Here is a 20,071-nt window from a genome sequence, read left to right as displayed (position 1 = left end):
TGATCATATTGAACGGCAGAGCAGGCTCGAAGGGCCGAATGGTCTACTCTTGCTCCAATTTTTCTATGTCTCTATGTTTCTAAACCTCTCCGCCTCTCCACATCTCTCTCTCTCTTCCTTTAAGATGCTCGTTAAAATCGACTTCTTTAAAAAGATTTTCAAAGCGTGTCCTAATGTCTCCTTATGTGGTTCGGTGTCAAATTTTCTTTGACGGTCACTACTCTGAAGCACCTTGGGAGGTTTTACTACATTAAAGATGCAATATAAATGTAAGTTGACGTGCAAAGTAAATCAAACAAACTGCACTCATCCCATGCCTACAATAGGATTCAAAAGAACAAACAGGAGGGGAGCTACATCAAACTAACCAGTGCATCTTTTTTGGTCAATGACCAGATTAAATACGGACCGGAAATTTGAGAATAATAATGCAGTATTCAGCATTCCGAAAATACTGGAGAATTGTGCTCGAGAGTTGACATTAATTACCTACACACGAAGTAAATAGCTCACTGCATCATAAGAGGTTTCTGCAATTGACTGAATGGGGAGAGGAGGGATTGGAGAATACTTTCCGTGTTGAACTATTTCTGCTTTGCCTTTGCTTTTTTTACTCTGCCTTGTTCATTCTCAGTGTCGGTATGTTTCTGATTCTTTCCTCGTGGATTTATTTCAATTTCTCTGGAGGAACTGGAGGAGCGGGGGTTAAACTGCAGCCATTCCATTTTCAGCTCTTGTTTTTTGTCCAGTTCCACTTTGAAGTTTGTCTTGTGTTAGAACGTAAGAACATAAGAAATAGGAGCAGGAGTAGGTCATGGCTGATCATCCACCTCAACTCCATTCACTCGCCCAATCGCCATATCCCTTGATGCCCTTACTAGTCAGAAATCCATCGACTTCTGTTTTGAATTTAGCCAATGACTGAGTCTCCACAGCACTCTGGGGTAGAGAGTTCCAAAGATTCACCACCCTCTGTGTGAAGAAATGTCTTCTCATCTCAGTCCTGAATGGCCTACCCTTTATCCTGAGGCTGTGGCCCCTCGTTCTCATCTCCACAGCAAGGGAAACATTCTCCCAGCGTCCACCCTATCAAGCCCTGCAATAATTGTGTATGCTTCAATGAGATTCCCTCTCATTTTTCTGAATTCAAGAGAATACAGCCCTAGTTTGTTCAATCTCTTCTCATACGACAGTCCCGCCATCCCAGGAATCAATCTCGTGAACCTTTGTTGCACTTTCTCCATGGCAAGCATATCCTTCCTTAGGTAAGGAGACCAAAATTGCACACCGTACTCCAGGTGCAGTCTCACCTGTACTCTTTAGTCCTGGACTCAAATCCTCTGTAATGAAGGCCAGCATACCACTTGCCTTCCTAATGGTTTGCTGCATCTGCACATTCACTTTCAGTGACTCATGTACAAGGACACCCAGGTCCATTTGAGCATTTGCATTTCCCAATCGTTCACCATTTAGGAAATACTCTGCCTTTCTGTTTTTCTATCAAAGTAGATAACTTCACATTTAACCTCATTATTTTCCATCTGCCATGTTCTCGCCCACTCACTGAGCATGTCGAGATTCCTTTGAAGCCTCTTCACATCCTCTTCGCAATTGACACTGCCACCTAGCTTTCTGTCATCAGCAAATTTGGAAATTTTACCTTTAGTCCCCTCATCCAAATCATTGATATAGATTGTGAATAGCTGGGGCCCAAGCATCGATCCTTTTGGTACCCCACTTGTCACAGCCTGCCATCCTGAAAATGTCCCGTTTATCCCTGCTCTTTGTTTTATGTCTGTTAACCAATTCTCAATCCATGCTAGTATATGACCCTCAATTGCATGTGCCCTAATTTTGTTCACCAACCTTTTGTGTGGAACCTTATTGAAGGCCTTCTGAAAATCCAGATACACCACATTTACCGGTGCCCCTTTGTCTATTCCACTAGTTACATCCTCATAGAACTCCAATAGGTTTGGCAAACAGGATTTCCCATTCATAAATCCATGTTGACTCTGCCCAATCTTACTATTAGTTTCTAAGTGCCCAGTTATTGCATCCTTTATAATAGATTCCAGCATTTTCCCAACTGCAGGTCTGTAGTTCCCCACTTTCCCTCATTATTCTGGTTAATTTTCGCTGTACCCCCTCCAAGGCCAATATATCCTTCATGGGGTGTGGCACCAGAAATGAGCGCAATACACCAGGCGGTGTCTAACCAGAGCTCTCTAGTGGATTTTTTTTGAGGATGTAACTGGTATAATAGATAAGGGAGAACCAGTGGATGTGGTGTATTTGTTCTTTCAGAAGGCTTTCAATAAGGTCCCACATAAGAGATTAGCGTGTAAAGTTAAGGCACATGGGATTGGGGGCAAGGTATTGACTTGGATAGAGCACTGGTTGGCAGACAGAAAGCAAAGAGTTGGAATAAACGGGTCTTTTTCCGAATGGCAGGCTGTGACTAGTGTGGTACCGCAGGGATCAGTCCTTGGACCCCAGCTATTCACAATATATATTAATGATCTAGACAAGGGAACTAGATGTAATATCTCCAAATTTGCAGATGACATAAAGCTGGGTGGGCGTGTGTGCTGTGAGGAGGATGCTGAGCAACTCCAGGATGATTTGTGCAGGTTGGGTGGTTGGGTAAAAGCATGGCAGATGCAATATAACGTGGATTAATGTGAGGTTATCCACTTTGGTGGCAAACACAGGAGGGCAGATTATTATCTGAATGGCAATAGATTGGGAGAAGGGGAAGTGCAACGAGACCTGGGTGTCCATGTGCACCAGTCGCTGAAGGTAAGCATGCAGGTGCAGCAGGCGGTTAAGAAGGCAAATGGCATGTTGGCCTTCATAGCGAGAGGGCTTGAGTACAATAACAAGGATCTCTTGCTGCAGTTATACAGGGCCTTGGTGAGGCCACATCTTGAGTATTATGTGAAGTTTTGGTCGCCTTATCTGAAGAAGGATGTTCTTGCCATGGAAGGAGTTCAGCGAACATTCACCATGCTGATACCTGGGATGGCAGGAATGACGTAGGAGGAGAGATTGGGTCGATTGTGCTTTTACTCGCTGGAGTTTAGAAGAATGAGAGGTGATCTCATTGAAACTTATAAAATTCGGACAGGACTGGATAGACTAGATGCAGGAAGGATGTTCCCAATGGTCAGGGAGTCCAGAACCAGGCGTCACAGTCTAAGGATAAGGGATAGGCCATTTAGGACAGAAATGAGGAGGAATTTCTTCACCGAGAGAGTGGTAAACCTGTGGAATTCTCTACCACAGAAGGCAGTGGAGGCCAATACATTAAATATATTCAAGAAGGAGTTGGATATATTTCTTAAGGCTGAAGGGATCAAGGGGTATGAGGAGAAAGCAGGGACCAGGTACTGAATTTGGATGATCAGCCATGATCGCATTTAATGACAGAGCAGGCTCGAGGGGCCGAATGGCCGACTCCTGCTCCTATCTTCTATGTATCTATGTTTCTATGTTTCTACAGGTGTAACCTAACTTTGCCACTTTGTGTTCCAGCCCTCTTGGGATAAAGATCGACATTCCATTGGGGTTTTAAATTAGTTTTTAAGAACATAAGAAAAAGGAGCAGGAAAAGGCCATTTAGCCCTTCGAGCCTGCTCCGCCATTCAATAAGATCATGGCTGATCTTCTTCCTCATCTCCACTTGCAAGGGGGGCATTTTTTAACTGGTTTATGGTAATTTACCTGGCCAGCAGCCTTTTGCTGCTGCACTCTAAACCAATTTACAAACAGCGGTTTCGAATCGCTACCCCTCCTTCAGTTCTGAGTGGAGGAACTTATAATTAATGATATTAAAACGGACAAGTGGTTTGGATGAGTGAAACAAGTTTTATGACCTAAATAAACTATAATCAAAAGAATAATCTATACCACACGAACACAGTAATTACAGTAAAACTATATAACAGGGGGTTGCAGATGGCGAAAACGAGGGCTACAATGGCTACAATGTTATTTGAACAATCTTAGCAATTCCCTTAAATCACCACCCCAAACTCCTGCTTGGTTGCCTTGCCGAGGAGTCAGAACACCCTGCTCACCTGTGGTCCAGCGAAGTAAAGAGCGAGATAGCTTCTCAGCAGCTATCTTTATACCTGGTGAGGTCCTGCAGTTCTGCCCTGCAAGGGCTGTGTGCAAAATTCCCCGCCCAATGTGTCCAATACACAAGAGAAAGCTGTGATTGGCTAACTCAGAGTGGTTAGACTGGGTTAATGTGTCTTCCGGAGCTCCCTGGGCTGAAACAGAAGGGAAATACAACTGCTCTATTGTCCAGTGCTGGGTGATTTAAAAAGCAATTCAATTCTTAAACGGATCCCATTCAAGATACAAAAGTCTCTTCTGCAGTTTAGATATATCCACTCGATATACAAACAAATGCTAATAGCATTCAATTGCTTTGTAAACAAAGCATTGTCCTTTGTTTTCGGCCATGTGGTGACAGCCATTTTTATCCCTGGAAATTTAAAAGCACAACGCCCAGGGATTCTTTAATCAAAAAAAAATAATCTTCAGAACTGTAAATTATTACGAATTCTTACAGTCCGCCCTTGGATACTTCCAGCTTGCTTGTAGTATCCTCTTGAAGAAATGAGCAATGATTTCTGATCCCTCACAAACAACCATCCCCTGTATTTACCTAATAGCTATCTGCCACTGATCCCCGTCCCATCTATTCCCCTTAAATTCAAGAAAAAAAACATGGTATGGTAGGCATCTTACAGATACTTCCGTTTTCAATAAGGGGTATCGTACCCCTACACACTTGTAAAATTATACAGCGTAAACCAAACTTACAATCACTTTTTTACATCATAACTTATTACAAAATGTTGCAATCTTAGTTACACAATGTACTCAAAATGATCCCAAGCACGGAGAGGGTCCTCCACCTCTGCTCAACTTGGAGTTGTCACAAACTTGTCCCAAGCACGGAGAGGATCCTACGCCTATGCTCAACTTGGGGCTGCAACACAAAATACAAAAAATAATTAAACAACATGCTTAAATGAACCCCGACCATCACGTGCCGATGATGGGTCGTGAAATCCGAGTGGGTATTGCTCCTCCCACTCGGGCAGTGAAAGTACCTTCCACCCCCCTTTAATAGTCTTAAACTTTAAAGCAGGCAGAATGGATTTACAGACCAGCCTGCTCCGCCAGCCCCGAGCTGTTCCCTTGTCCCTTTATGGAGGCGGGGTACCCCTCATGTTTAAAATATATCTTAGCACAGACCGAGACCGGGGAGCATGGGATCTCGACCCCCAGTCTTTCCCCCTCCCGTCTTCCCTTGACTGGCTGCAGAAAGATGATGGGTGCCTGTGTGACGGCTCTCCCTGGCCCCACACAAGCTTGGATCTCAGATCCGGCCACCCACTCATCCTCCCCAGCCACACTTACACTAACTTTGCCCGTGGGCCCCCGGGTGAGTTCCTCCCTTCCCCAAATGCATCCACGTGACTATTGGGTCTCCCCCTCCTCTATACGATCTTTCCCGGGCCATCACCACCCACCCCCGAGGAACGCGTCCCTATCACAAGGCGCCCGCGCTTCCCCATTGTGACTCCTCAACAGCGAGGTCTCCCGCAAGAGAACATCGGTCAGGATAGTGCTGGGTTGGGGGCCGTGCCCCACCCAGCTGGGGCCATCTCTGCCCCGTAGGAGGAGTAGTCAAATTCCTCCGGACACTGTCCGGTTTTTCCCAAAGATCGGTGCGGGGTCTCCTGGATTCGTCCGGTGGTGAGGTGATCCCCAACATTCTGTCTCCATATCTTCATTCGGTGCCCAGCTCGGGCTGGGCGAACAGGGCTGCTTCATTTTCCAATCTCCTGCAAAAACTTAAAAGGACACGCAGCCAGGTCTCACTGACCATCTGCCTTAGGTGGAGACATGGTCGGGTCCCTCGACCTCGGACCAAAATGCAAACATTTGGCTCACATGTAAACTTAAACTCTTTAAACTTAAACTTAAACCTAGTTATGTCAACAAAACTTAAAATACACCTTAAAAGCACGCTATGCACATAGCTATAATACAAATGCCGCCCGTCTCCGGACGGCCAGGCTAATCTCTGGCACCGTCGCAGATTGCTGCTGGCTGCAGCAAAGCTGGACTGCCTCCTGTCTCTGGTCCCTCGCAGCTTATGGCAGTTGAGTGGGGGCCTCTGTTCTCTGGCTTCTCCCTTGCTCGGGAGTCTGCCCTACTCCACTGTAAAGTGGGTGACTATGCTTTCTTAGGCTGGGGCACCCACTGAGACCTTCTGAGGAGTGTCTCTACTGGGGAAACTTTGGCTGGTGGACCCTGAACTTGGGTCACAGCCCCAGCTGGCTGGGCACCTTCTCCCCCATGTCCAAATAGCCCGCACTGTATAATGTACCTGGCAGCCTGCCGGTGCAAATCTCTCTCTGGGTTTGTCTGCTCTTCCCTGCCCAGTCCTGTACTGGGGGCAGGTGTACTCTCACCACCCGCTGCTGGTGGCTGGAAATTTTCCTCCCCATGTTTAAAACCTGGTGTTCGCTCCCTCCCTATGTCTCCTGCAAGAGGGATTGCTATTCCTGCCCCCCACCAGTGTCCCACATCATGGGGGGGACCACTCTAGAAGCTGGCTGAGAAGCTGGTCCCTTTAAACAGGCCACAGCGCCTGTCTTTACAGGTGGTGAACTTGAACTTGCATGGACAGCAAACTCATGTTCCCTCACCCAGGTGGCTTTAACTGGGGATTTTTGGACCTGCCTTTTTTCTGGGGCCAAAACTATCCCCTGTGTGCCTCCCTTGTCCCGGATTTCTGCTACTGGACCTGCTCTACACGGGTCCCAGAACTCTCCTTCCCTGTTCCCTGGCTTAAACGGCTTACTCAGAACATGAATGGCTCCTCCCCCCACACAAGCCACAGTGCTTGCCTGTGAACTCGAACTTGCTGTGGGCTGAGGTTTCCTATTCTCAGGCTCACTCCTCACGGGCGGACCGTACCTCCATTGTTGGAGGGGGTACACGGATCCTGTTCCACGCCTGCCTAGCGGGGCCTGCTGTTGTTCTCCGACCACCCCATTGCCCACCCCTCCTCGCTGCCAGAGCTCCTCAAGACTCGGAGCTGTGGGCTGCGGTCTTGGGGTCTCTAATTCCCAATCCAGCTTCGCTCTGGGTGCTGCCTGTGGGATGGTTCCACTTCAGCTACCAGTAAAGTGCAGCTGACCTGCCTTCCGGCTGATCAGACAAATCATCCCCTTTGATGCATTTAAAGCCGTGTTAAGGCTTTCTATCTCTGCCCTACAGGGGCCATGATCTGCTTCCTCAAACCTTAGGGCACAGGCCAGCGTATAAGCTGCCTTTTCCTCCCTAACCTTCTCCTCCTGGTCTGTTACTTCTGAGGTGAGGTGGGCATTCTCTTCCAACAGTCTCATCTCGCTCCTCTTTGCTTCTATGATTTGATACCTTAGGAACTCTGTCTTGTCTCTCGCATGGCTCTCTCCCTCACTAGCTTCTTGGGTGAGGTGTGGATTCTTCTCTTGTAGCCTCATCTCATTATACCTAGCCTCTGCTACTTCCTGCACAATGCGCTCTATAAATGCCTGGCATTTCGTGACCCCGAGTGTGAGGCGTGCATTTTCCCGCACCCTCATTCCACTAGCTCTGGCCTCATACACCTCTCTGAGGCGTTCAACCTCCGCCTGGCATTTTTCAAGCTGGGACTCCCGATTCTTGGCCTCTTCAACCTCCTCCTGCACCGTCTTCTCACACTCCTTAACCCAGCCACCTATACCCTGATAGGTCAGCCTATACACTGCCGCTAAAATTCGCAGGGCTACCGACATACTGAAAACGAGAGAAACAAAAGCTGGTACTTTCTCCAGATCCAGACCACTTATTAAATCAAAAACTGTCTCCACTCCTGGCTGGCTCGCCATTTGTAAGGGGGGCATCTTTTAACTGGTTTATGCTAATTTACCTGGCCAGCAGCCTTTTGCTGCTGCACTCTAAACCAATTTACAAACAGCGGTTTTGAATCGCTACCCCTCCTTCAGTTCTCAGTGGAGGAACTTATAATTAATGATATTAAAACGGACAAGTGGTTTGGATGAGAGAAACAAGTTTTATTACCTAAATAAACTACAATCAAAAGAATAATCTATACCACACGAACACAGTAATTACAGTAAAACTATATAACAGGGGGTTGCAGTTGGCAAAAACAAGGGATACAATGGCTACAATGTTATTTAAACAATCTTAGCAATTCCCTTAAATCACCACCCCAAACTCCTGCTAGGTTGCCTTGCCGAGGAGTCAGAACACCCAGCTCAGCTGTGGTCCAGCGAAGTAAAGAGCGAGAAACCTTCTCATCAGCTATCTTAATACCTGGTGAGGCCCTGCCGTTCAGCACTGCAAGGGCTGTGTGCAAAATTCCCCGCCCAACGGGTCCAATACACAAGAGAAAGCTGTGATTGGCTAACTCAGAGTGGTTAGACTGGGTTAATGTGTCTTCCGGAGCTCCCTGGGCTGAAACAAAAGGGAAATACAACTGCTCTATTGTCCAGTGCTGGGTGATTTAAAAACGCATTCAATTCTTAAACGGATCCCATTCAAGGTACAAAAGTCTCTTCTGCAGTTTAGATGTATCCACCTGATATACAAACAAATGCTAATAGCATTCAATTGCTTTGTAAAAAAAAGCATTGTCCTTTGTCTGCGGCCATGTGGTGACAGCCATTTTTATCCCTGGAAATTTAAAAGCACAACGCCCAGGGATTCTTTAATCAAAAAAAAAATTAATCTTCAGAACTGTAAATTATTACGAATTCTTACACACTTTCCTGCACTATCCCCATATCCCTTGATTCCCTTAATATCCAAAAATCATTTTGTACCTGTCCAATAGCATTTACTGATTTCTGTACTGGGGACCCTAAACCTCTCTACTGCTCCACAGTTCCTAGCTTCTTGCCATTTATAAAATACTTTGATCTATCTTTATTTAGGTCCAAAATGGAAGACCTCACAATTTCCTACCTTGAACTCCATCTGCCACAGTTTTACCCACTTAATTAAACTATCAAAGCCCGTTTCGAATTTTCTGCACTGATTTATGCTATTTACTGTGCCACCTAAGTTGGTTTCATCAGCCAACTTATATATACAGCTCTCTAATTCTTTTATCCAAGTTAGTTATAAATATAGTGGAAAGGTGTGCCCCAAGACCGCTCCCTGGGCTCACAACTAGTCACACTCTGCTAATGTCATTCTGATCTTTTCATTTCCCGATTTCAATCTCCTCCTCAGCTTCTAAACATGTTACGGATAGAGTGCTTTGTAATAGCTTAAACTTTAGAACGTTTCGCAACTGTTCATCTCTCTTCGAAAACACAGGGGGATCGTATTCCCATGGGTGCTTGACAAAATGCAGACAGTTCCTCTTTTCCCTAAAAGTGAAGATATCCAATAGACAACGGGTTGATATCCTTTGGTCCTTATGAGTGTATGCATTATCTAAACAATGGAAATATTCCTTTCGGTCTTGATGAGTGATGATATTATACACACAAGGGGAAGATGTCCTTTGGTCCCTATGAATGAAGATATCATATGCACAGCCAATGAAACTTTCGAAGAGAGGTCATTTGAATTTGACCAGGAGAGTGGACCCCGCCCAATATTTCCACCCCTCCCCACCAATCCTTGAACTTCGAATCTAATTGCTGAACTCCTGCTCCAAAAATCAAACCATGACCTCCTAATTTGAACGACTCTTTTACAACCAAAGCTCAGCTTCACGGATTGGTCAGCTCGTGTTGTGGCCATGTTGCTGGACTAGTAATATCAGAGCCTCTGCGTTCAAATCGCACCATGGCCGTTTGAAAATCTTACATTTGTTTATGGAACGAATCTGGAAATAAAAAGTAGTAAAGGTGACCACGAAGCTCGCCCATTGTAAAAACCAAATTGATTCGCTGGTGTCCTATAGCGAAGGAAACCTGCCCTCTATATTTGTCTATTAGTGACTTCCGTCCCACAGCAATGCGGTTGACTCTTTACCTGCCTTCAGAAGTGACCTAGACCTGGATAGAGGAATGGCTATCTAACAGAAGGCAGAGAGTTGGGATAAATGGTTCATTCTCAGACTGGTGATCAGTAACTAGTGGTGTTCCACAGGGGTCAGTGCTGGGTCCCCAACTCTTTACAATCTATATTAACGATTTGGAGGAGGGGACCGAGTGCAACATATCAAAGTTTGCAGATGATACTAAGATGGGAGGGAAAGTAGTGAGTGAGGAGGACATAAAAACCTGCAAGGGGACATAGACAGGCTAAGTAAGTGGGCAGAGATTTGGCAGATGGAATACAATACTGGAAAGTGTGAGGTTATGCACTTTGGCAGGAAAAATCGTAGAGCAAGTTATTATCTTAATGGCAAGAAACTAGAAAGTACTGAAGTACAAAGGGATCTGGGGTCCTGGTGCACGAAACTCAAAAGGTTAGTATGCAGGTGCAGCAAGTGATTAAGAAGGCCAATGGAATGCTGGCTTTCATTGCTAGGGGGATAGAATATAAAAATAGGGATGTATTGCTTCAGTTGTACAAGGTATTGGTGAGACCGCACCTGGAATACTGCATACAGTTTTGGTGTCCATACTTAAGAAAAGACATACTTGCTCTCGAGTCAGTACAAAGAAGGTTCACTCGGTTAATCCCGGGGATGAGGGGATGGACGTATGAGGAGAGGTTGAGTAGGTTGGGAGTCTACTCATTGGAGTTCAGAAGAATGAGAGGCGATCTTATTGAAACATATAAGATTGTGAAGGGGTTGGATCGGGTGGATGCCGGGAGGATGTTCCTGATGATGGGTGAAACTGGAACTAGGGTGCATAGTCTTAGAATAAGGGGCTGCTCTTTCAAAACTGAGATGAGGAGGAAATACTTCACTCAGAGGGAGGTAGGTCCATGGAATATGCTGCCCCAAAAAGCTGTAGAAGCTACATCATTACATAAATATAAAACAGAAATAGACAGTTTCCTAGAAGTAAAGGGAATTAAGGGTTACGGGGAGCGGGCAGGAATTTGGACATGAGTCGAGGTTCGGATCGGACATGGCCCTGTGGGTAGCGGAGCGGGACCAGGGGCCGTGTAGCCTGATCCTGCTCCTATTTCGTGTTTCTAATTCTGTTAGGTTCAGGAGATGGTTCTGTGATAGTAGATTGGCGGTTAGGGTCAGAATGAGCCGATTGGCCTACTCCTGCTCCTATTTCTTATGTTCTTATGTAAGCCACTCAGTTGTTTTAAACTGCTACCGGTGGTTCAAGTTGAAGGTCAATCACAACCTGATCAGAGCAACTAGGGATGGGCAATAAAGGCCGGACTTGCTGTTAGGTCAACTGCTTGTCAAACTCCTTCCTTCTCTGGTTTACAACAACACGCTTCGAGTAAGCACGAGACACTTGATGGTGGCGCATACAGAACAGACTTTATTCATATACAGCATAGGTGATCAGTCTATACTGTATACAGAGAGTAGCTTTTCAGTTTCTCTATAGAGATCTCCCACTAGCTGTTGAACACCCTGCTCCTTCATACACCTTACTCTGCCTGCATCAAAGGTACATGTCACAGATAAGACCTCCTGATGTATCTGTTCCTGAACCCGTGGAAGATAGTCTATTTACATAAGCAGTCTTAATTGTTTACTTCAAAGATATTTCGCTCAAACAAGACTTCCTGACTCAGATACTTTGGATTCGATTGAGGTGTCGTTTTCTTAACAGCTTAGCTTTCTAAACATCCTTTCTACACTGTAGTTAATAAATACATTGCCTATTGTTATTTCACAAGCCACTAAAGTTATACTTTAATCACTCACGGTGGATGTTGTCCAAGTCACTTATTACTTTGCTGAGGCATTCTGCTGTATTTTTAATTCATTCACAGGACGTGGACATCTCTGGCAAGGCCAGCATTAATTGCCCATCCCACATCGCCTTGAGTAGGTGCCGGTGAGCTGCCTTCTTGAACCGCTGCAGTCTGTGTGGTGAAGGATAGTTAAATGTCAACCACATCGCTGTCAGTCTGGAAGTCATATACAGGTCAGGATGGCAGTTTACATTTCCTGAAGGATATCAGGGAACCAGCTGGGTTATTTATAACAAGTCTCATGGTCACCATTGCTGATACTTTTAATTCAAGATTTAATTAATTGCCTGAATTTAAATTCCCCAGCTTCTGTGGTGGGATTGGAACACACCTAATCCAGGTCATAACTCCAGGCATTTGAATCACTAGTCTGGTAACATAACCACCATGCTACCGTAATCCTGTTTATGGTGGAAAGTCTTTTGCTCTGAGATACAAGGCGGTTCGATTGTTAACCCTTAACTCAACAAGATAGCCAACACTTTTCAGCGAAGCCCACATTCTAAGAATAAGTTTAATTAAAAGATAGTCCAGAGTCCCATTATTTTACAACATGGTTCAATTCCTACATGGTCGCACGCACCCATTGATGTGACTTCCTGTGTCTGTCAATTTCCAGTCAGGACAACGGTCTGGAGCTTTGTGAGAATAAAAAACACTTTTTGTTCCTTACACTTTTGAGAAATACATATCCTATCATCGTGTTTCCGATACCTTCACACACACAGAGACCATACTGGTTTCCTTACAGACTGGATGCAGAAGCAATATTCACAATGAATCCCTGATGTCCTCACACACGAACCTGACGGCAAGTTCCCATTGTATCTCTGAAAGCTTCGGCCATCGGGAAGGGATTTTCTACATTATGTCAAGGGCCAATGGGGATCCTTGTCTGCTGTGTATTCCTCTCAAGATGAAGAATGGAGAAAGGTTGTGAAGTCGCCGTGGCGTGTTTCACAACAGCAGCAGAACTACCGTCTCCTTGCAAATAAGGGAAGTGGGACAACTGGTGATGTGATGGGATGAGAAAGAATGTGCGGAACCTGCCTCAGCCAAACTGATCAAGCAACAACAAGCTTGATACTGGGAAATAGGGTTTATTTTATGTGCAGTTACTTTCATTACTTGCATAATTTAAGAATGAGAATAAACGGGTATTTCACCATATTTTTCACCTCCTCCCGGAATCTCCTCTGGGTCAACGCATAAATGCAGCTGTCTGTGCAGGAGCTCAAATAATTCAACAGAAGGGTGATTCTAATCGCCAAATAAAGCGAGTTTGAACCAGTGAATGTAATTATCTCCGTGACACTGACAGAAAAGTGTATTATAGTAACTGGCGCCGTCAACACAATAAAGCTCCCCGAGATAGTGAAGAGCAGAATGATGGATGTTCTTCGGTCCTTCATCTCAGGATCACTGCTGCTCTCCCCAGTGTTGCGGCTCTTCAGGGCTCTGCGAGCTCTACTGGCCAATAAGATGTGCCTGGCAGTGAGAGAGTTCAACAGTAACATCGCAGGGTATGGAAGTAATGGGGAAGCAAAGGTGCTAATCCACTTGTAAGCTATCCATCTCGGCGAAGAGACATATCCCGTTGCTGTACGACAGCCCCACTCTATATCCCCAACAATATAGTATGGCTCATAACGGAAATAAACGGGAATATGCATCAAAAAGCTGAGCACACACACCGCAGTTAGAACCACAGTGGCAATTCTTTCGGTGCAAAATTTTACTTTTACTTTCTGACAACAAATGGCTATGAAGCGGTCAAAGGTGAACGACAGTGTGGACCAGGCAGAGAGTTGGCTACTAACTATTTCTATAAAGGCAGTAAGATGACACGCTGTGGTGTAGCTCAAGAATGAATGCAGGAATTGATACCGAAAGATGCTATCCACGCTTACATTGAAGAGACAGACCATGAGATCTGCTATTGCCATAGCCACCATGTAACGAGTGATTCCTTTGGAGAGGCCGCACTTTCCCCGGGACAGGATCACAATTGACATCAGGTTCACTGTAAACAATGGAAAATCAAAACAGAGGAATCAAAGAAAATCACACCCGCTCGGAATTGCGTATTTTTCGAATTTATTCACTTATGGGATCTAGGCGTCACTGGCAAGGCCGGCATTTATTGCCCATTCCTTATTGCCCTTGAGGAGGTGGTGGTGAGCCGCCTTCTTGAACTGCTGCAGTCCATGTGGTGAAGGTACTCCCACAGTGTTGTTAGGTAGGGCGTTCTAGGATTTTGACCCAGCGACAATGAAGGATCGGCGATATACTTCTAAGTCAGGATGGTAGAAACCTAGAAACACAGAAAGAAACAGAGTAAAATAGGAGCAGGAGTCGGCCATCCGGCCCCTCGAGACCGGTCCGCCATTCATGGCTCATCCTCTATCGCAGTACCATATTCCTGCTCTTTCACAACCTCCTTGATTCTTTAAATGGCGTGTGACTTGGAAGGGAATTTGTCGGTGGTAGTGTTCCCATGTGCCTGCTGCCCTTGTCTTTCTAGGTGGAAGAGGTCGCGGGTTTGGGAGGAGTTGTCGAAGTAACCTTGGCGAGTTGCTGCAGTGCATCATGTAGGTGGTACACACTGCAGTCATGGTGTGCTGCTGGAGGACGGAGTGAATGATTAAGGTGATGGATGGAGTGCCAATCAAACGGGCTGCTTTGTCCTGGATTGTGTCGAATCGTGAGACCGAAGGCATGTTACTGAAACCGATCCCTCCCTTGGTCTCCCTGGGTGCGTTTCTGAGTCAACAAGAACCAAAAATAAAAACAGAAAATGCTGGAAATACTCAGCAGATCAGGCAGCATCTGCGGAGAGAGAAACAGGGTTAAGGTTTCAGGTCGATGACCCTTCGTCAGAACCAAGTTCACTCGCTGCTCTCTGCTCATTTAACTGGCCTCAGTCGAGAGAAAAAACCATGAGTGCAGCTTAAAAGTTGCTGGAAATTGGCCCGCTCATTTGTCACACATGATTTGAGTGACAGCATCAAGATTTGTTCAATGATCTTTTGGGAGACCCATTACTGATCAGAAGCCTTTTCATTGTGTTAAGGTAGAGAACACCGTTGATTAAAATAGACCCTAAGCCGCTTCTTTCATTTCAAATTCGGCACAGAAGGTGTAATTTTAACCTAAGGATCGATTGGAGCGCAGGTGTTATAGCCCATCGACTTCAATGAAGAGTACAATCGGTCGTGGAGTCAGACCAGTGTTGCACCCACTCCCGTCTGTTTCCCCAAGGCCGGGTTATGTTAAAGTTGCCCACAAAGTCAATTCACAGCGTGAGAAAAGTTTAGTGAGTCAGGGGAAACAAAACCTTGGGAGAGAGGCACGACATGCGTGTCCACATCTGTAAGAGAAAAAATACAGGTTAAGTTTCGCGTGTTGGGCCCAGGCGTCTTAGATCTGATCATCACTCTTAGTCCAGGCAGCAGATTGCAAGGCGTCTCACAAAGGAGAAAACTCGCTTTCAGGGAGCACTCGATTAGCACCAACGTTGTCATTTTAAAGCAAATGAGGAAAAGTGAGAGATTTTTATTCAATAAATTGCGACCATTAATTGGCAAAGCAAGGAACAAAGGCACGGAGACAAACCGTGCATGGAGAAAGCAGCAATACATTCAAATGACGGTCCACTTCATATATACTTACCGGGAACACCAAAAATTACAAGAATGGGATAGCAAATCACTGATTCATTGAGAATGGCGGAGCGTCCCATTTCCTGCATGAACCATAGAATCGTGGAAGCCAATTTCTGGGGTTGGCCACAAAGACACTGAATCGAAACTGTCGCTGTTTTTTACACGAGCCAATCCCCCCAGGGACACCGTGCTCTTACATAAGGGCTCGTGTTAGCTTCGGGCCTTCGAACAAACACATTACAACATATATTTTTTCCATATCAATGGTTAAAGTGCACTCAACGATTACTTGATTCCAAAAAAACAAAATCCGGGGCGGCACTGGGCACCGGGGCTAACGAATCCCACACCCAGTCTCTCAATCTGTTATACGCTGCTGCATCTTGGTGACACGGTGCTTTGATTCATTCTCCAAAGGCTCCACCGCTTCAGTTATAAAATTAAAAGGTGTAATAAAGGAGAAGGGAGAATAAAATATGACCCCGTCCATTAGCACGACAGAGTTAAAGTGTACATGTTAACCAAAAGATAATCTGAGAGTGATAGAGCAAATCGCATTGACTTCATGAGGGACAATATCGAAGTTGGCAGGGGAATTAAAACAAAATGGATCTTCAATCACCCGGCTACATCTTTCATTCATGTGCAAGAGCCATAAAGGAGCCATAAGCCAAGCACCCCAGCCACCCGCCCCTTCAACCATCGTCTGCCCCACCTGTGACAGAGATTGTAGGTCCCGCACTGGACTCATCAGTCATCAGTCACCTGAGAACTCATTTTTAGTGTGGAAGCAAGTCATCCTGGTTCCGCGGGACTGCCTAAGAAGAAGAGACCAGCGGAGCATGGTCGACCATTGAACGAGCATTGGTCACCGTCGTACCTGAATGGTTATTTGATCAATATCTTTTTTTTAATGCTCTGTACCAAAAGGCTAATAATCTGCTCTATCACACCCTCACCTTCACCAGTGATGCCAGAGATGTCATTACACCCATTAATCTCTCTCTTAGATTTGAACTTATATGGTGGGCCACTTGTTTCACGATTCAACGCCATGACTGGTTGGGTCGGAGAGGTATTGGCTTCTGCTCTCCTCTGACAAAACTGCTCACTATTCCAGGATTATACAGGAGTCCAGTATTACACCTGGCTTCCCTTCTCCACTGTAAAGCATCTTATTAAACACATCTCCCCCGATCCCTGCAGCCTCACCTCCAATAACAAGAGCATGGAGCTCATGGACTTCTTTGTGATGAAGATTGAGACCATTTGTTCAGCTGCCTCTGTCACTTCCCTCGCTTCCCCTGGCCCACCAAGCCAAACTTCCCCCAAGGCTCCGCCCTGCCTAGGCCTGAACTCGCAGCTCTCTCCAGTTTCTCCCTATCTTGCCTCATGCCCACTCCGAGTTCATCTTATCTATGAGACTCAGCTCCTGCTCCCTCGATCCTATTACCAACAAACTGCTGACCACCCAAATTCCCTGCCTGGCTGCCATGTTAGCGGATATTATTAACGGCTCTCTCTCCTCAGGCACTGGCACCTTTTGCCACAAATCTGCTAGCATCATCCCCAGCCTCGAAAAAAAACCTTTGACCCCTCTGTCCTTACAAACTACTGCACCATCTCTGATCTCCTTTCCTCTCCAAAATCCTTGAAAGTGTTGTCACCTCCCAACTCAAGATGGGCCGAAATGGCCTCCGTCTGAGCTTTAAAATTTTATCATTCTATGACTCTTCCCACGCCTGCAGCATTAGCTTTGAGTCCACCAATATCTTTGGCCCCTCCTATTTCTCAGGTACATGCTGCCCCTCAGCGACATCATCTGAAAAAATCCACTGGTTCCAAATGCCTGCCAATGACAACCAGTTCTGCCTCACCACCACCTCTCTAGATCCCTGCACTACCTCTGATCTGTCACACTGCATTCCGACATCCGGGACTGGATGAGCAAAAATTTCCTCCAATTAAATAACGGGAACACTGAGGTCATTGTCTTCAGTCCCCGCCACAATCTCTGTTCCCCAGACATTGACTCCATCTCTCTCCCTAGCATCTGTCTGAGGCTGAACCACTCTTGGTGTCATATCTGAGCCTGAGCACAACTTCTGACACCCATATCCCGTCCATCACCAAGACCGCCTATTTCCACCTTGGTAACATCACCCGTTCCGCCCCTGCCTCAGCTCATCTGCTGTTGAAACCCTCATCCAGGCATTTTTTTAACCTCCAGACAAGACCGTTCCAATGCTCTCCTTGCTGGACTCACATCTTGCACCCTACATAAATTGAGCTCATCCAAAGCTCTGCAGCCTGCATCATGTCCCGCTCTAAGTCCCGTTCACCCATCACTCTTGTGAACGATTACATAAATTGGCTCCAGGTCTGGCAATGCCTCACTTGTAAAATTCACTTCCTTGTTTTCAAATCCCTCTATGGCCTCGCCTTTCCCTACCTCTGTAACGTCCTCCAGCTCGATAACTCCCCGAGATCTCTTTCCCCCTCCAGTTCAGGCCCCTTGAGAATCCCTGATATCCAGCGCCCCTTCATTGGCAGCAGTGACTTCATCTGTCTGGGCCCGAAGATCTGGAATACCCTCCCTTAACAGAGAGTATGAAAAAATGGGTATTTTTCGGGGTGGCAGGCGGTGACTAGTGGGTTATCGCAGGGATCAGTACTTGGGCCCCAGCTATTCACAGTATATATCAATGATTTGGATGCGGGAACCAAATGTAATATTTCCAAGTTTGCTGACAGCATGAAACTAGGTGGGACTGTGAGTTGTGAGGAGGATGCAAAGAGGATTCAAGGCAATTTAGACAAGTTGAGTGAGTGGGCAAATACATGGCAGATGCGGTATAACGTGGATAAATGTGAAGTTATCGACTTTGGCAGAAAAACAGAAAGGCAGAGGATTTTTTAAATGGTGATAGATTGGAAAATGTAGATTTAGAGAGGGACCTGGATGTCTTTGTACACCAGTCACTGAAAGCCAACATGCAGGTGCAGCAAGCAATTAGGAAGGCAAATGATATGTTGGCCTTCATTGCAAGAGAATTTGAGTACAGGAGCAAGGATGTCTTACTACAGTTATACAGGGCGTTGGTGAGGCCACACCTGTAGTACTGTGTGCAGTTTTGGTATCCTTACCTAAGAAAGATTATACTTGCCATAGAGGGAGTGCAGCGAAGTTTCAGCAGACTGTTTCCTGGGATGCCAGGTCTGTCGTATGAGGAAATATTGGGTCGGCTAGGCCAGTATTGACTAGAGTTTAGAGGAATGAGAGGGGATCTCACTGAAACGTATAAAATTCTGATGGGTCTAGGCAGACTGGATGAAGGGAGGATTTTTCTCCTGGCTGGGGGTCTAGAACGAGTGGTCACGGTCTCAGGATACGGGGTAGGACAATTAGGACTGATATGTGGAGAACTTTCTTCACACAGAGGGTGGTGAACCAATGGAATTCTCTACCCCAGAAGGCTGTGGAGGCCAAGCACTGAATAGATTTAAGAAGGAGATAGATAGATTTCTAGAAACAAAAGGCATCAAGGGGTATGGGGAGAAAGCCGGAATATGGTATTGAGATAGAGGATCAGCCATGATCATATTGAATGGCAGAGCAGGCTCGAAGGGCATAATGGTCTATTCTTGCTCCTATTTTTCTATGTCTCTATGTTTCTAAACCTCTCCGCCTCTCCACATCTCTCTCTCTCTTCCTTTAAGATGCTCGTTAAAACCGACTTCTTTAAAAAGCTTTTCAAAAGGTGTCCTAATGACGCCTTATGTAGTTCGGTGTCAAATTTTCTTTGACGGTCACTACTCTGAAGCACCTTGGGAGGTTTTACTACATTAAAGATGCAATATAAATGTAAGTTGATGTGCAAAGTAAATCAAACAAACTGCACTGATCCCATGCCTACAATGGGATTCAAAACAACAAACAGGAGGGGAGCTACATCAAACTAACCAGTGCATCTTTTTTGGTCAATGACCAGATTAAATACGGACCGGAAATTTGAGAATAATAATGCAGTATTCAGCATTCCGAAAATACTGGAAAATTGTGCTCGAGAGTTGACATTAATTACCTACACACGAAGTAAATAGCTCACTGCATCATAAGAGGTTTCTGCAATTGACTGAATGGGGAGAGGGGGGATTGGAGAATACTTTCCGTGTTGAACTATTTCTGCTTTGCCTTTGCTTTTTTTACTCTGCCTTGTTCATTCTCAGTGTCGGTATGTTTCTGATTGTTTCCTCGTGGACTTATTTCAATTTCTCTGGAGGAACTGGAGGAGCGGGGGTTAAACTGCAGCCATTCCATTTTCAGCTCTTGCTTTTTGTCCAGTTCCAGTTTGAAGTTTGTCTTGTGTTAGAACGTAAGAACATAAGATATAGGAGCAGGAGTAGGTCATGGTTGGTCATCCACCTCAACTCCATTCACTCGCCCAATCGCCATATCCCTTGATGCC

General features: G+C 45.6%; 1 protein-coding gene across 1 annotated transcript; it reads right to left on the bottom strand.

The window, feature by feature from the left end:
- Positions 1-13,061: 13,061 nt before the first annotated feature.
- LOC147095753 (uncharacterized) lies at positions 13,062-13,892 on the bottom strand. The gene has a single exon (XM_085973992.1). The coding sequence runs from the start codon at positions 13,890-13,892 to the stop codon at positions 13,062-13,064; it is 831 nt and encodes a 276-aa protein (XP_085830118.1).
- Positions 13,893-20,071: the final 6,179 nt, after the last annotated feature.

Source organism: Somniosus microcephalus, unplaced genomic scaffold (genome assembly GCF_052327205.1).
Source record: "Somniosus microcephalus isolate GS21.2 unplaced genomic scaffold, FLI_Smic_1.0 unresolved_chr1, whole genome shotgun sequence".
NCBI lineage: Eukaryota > Metazoa > Chordata > Chondrichthyes > Squaliformes > Somniosidae > Somniosus > Somniosus microcephalus.
Note: the sequence above shows the minus strand (reverse complement) of the source record. Positions and strands in the feature narration are given on the sequence as shown.

What these genes read in the sequence shown, in the direction of transcription:
- LOC147095753 (XM_085973992.1), bottom strand. Translation starts at nt 13,892, where the DNA reads ATGGTGGCTATGGCAATAGCAGATCTCATGGTCTGTCTCTTCAATGTA.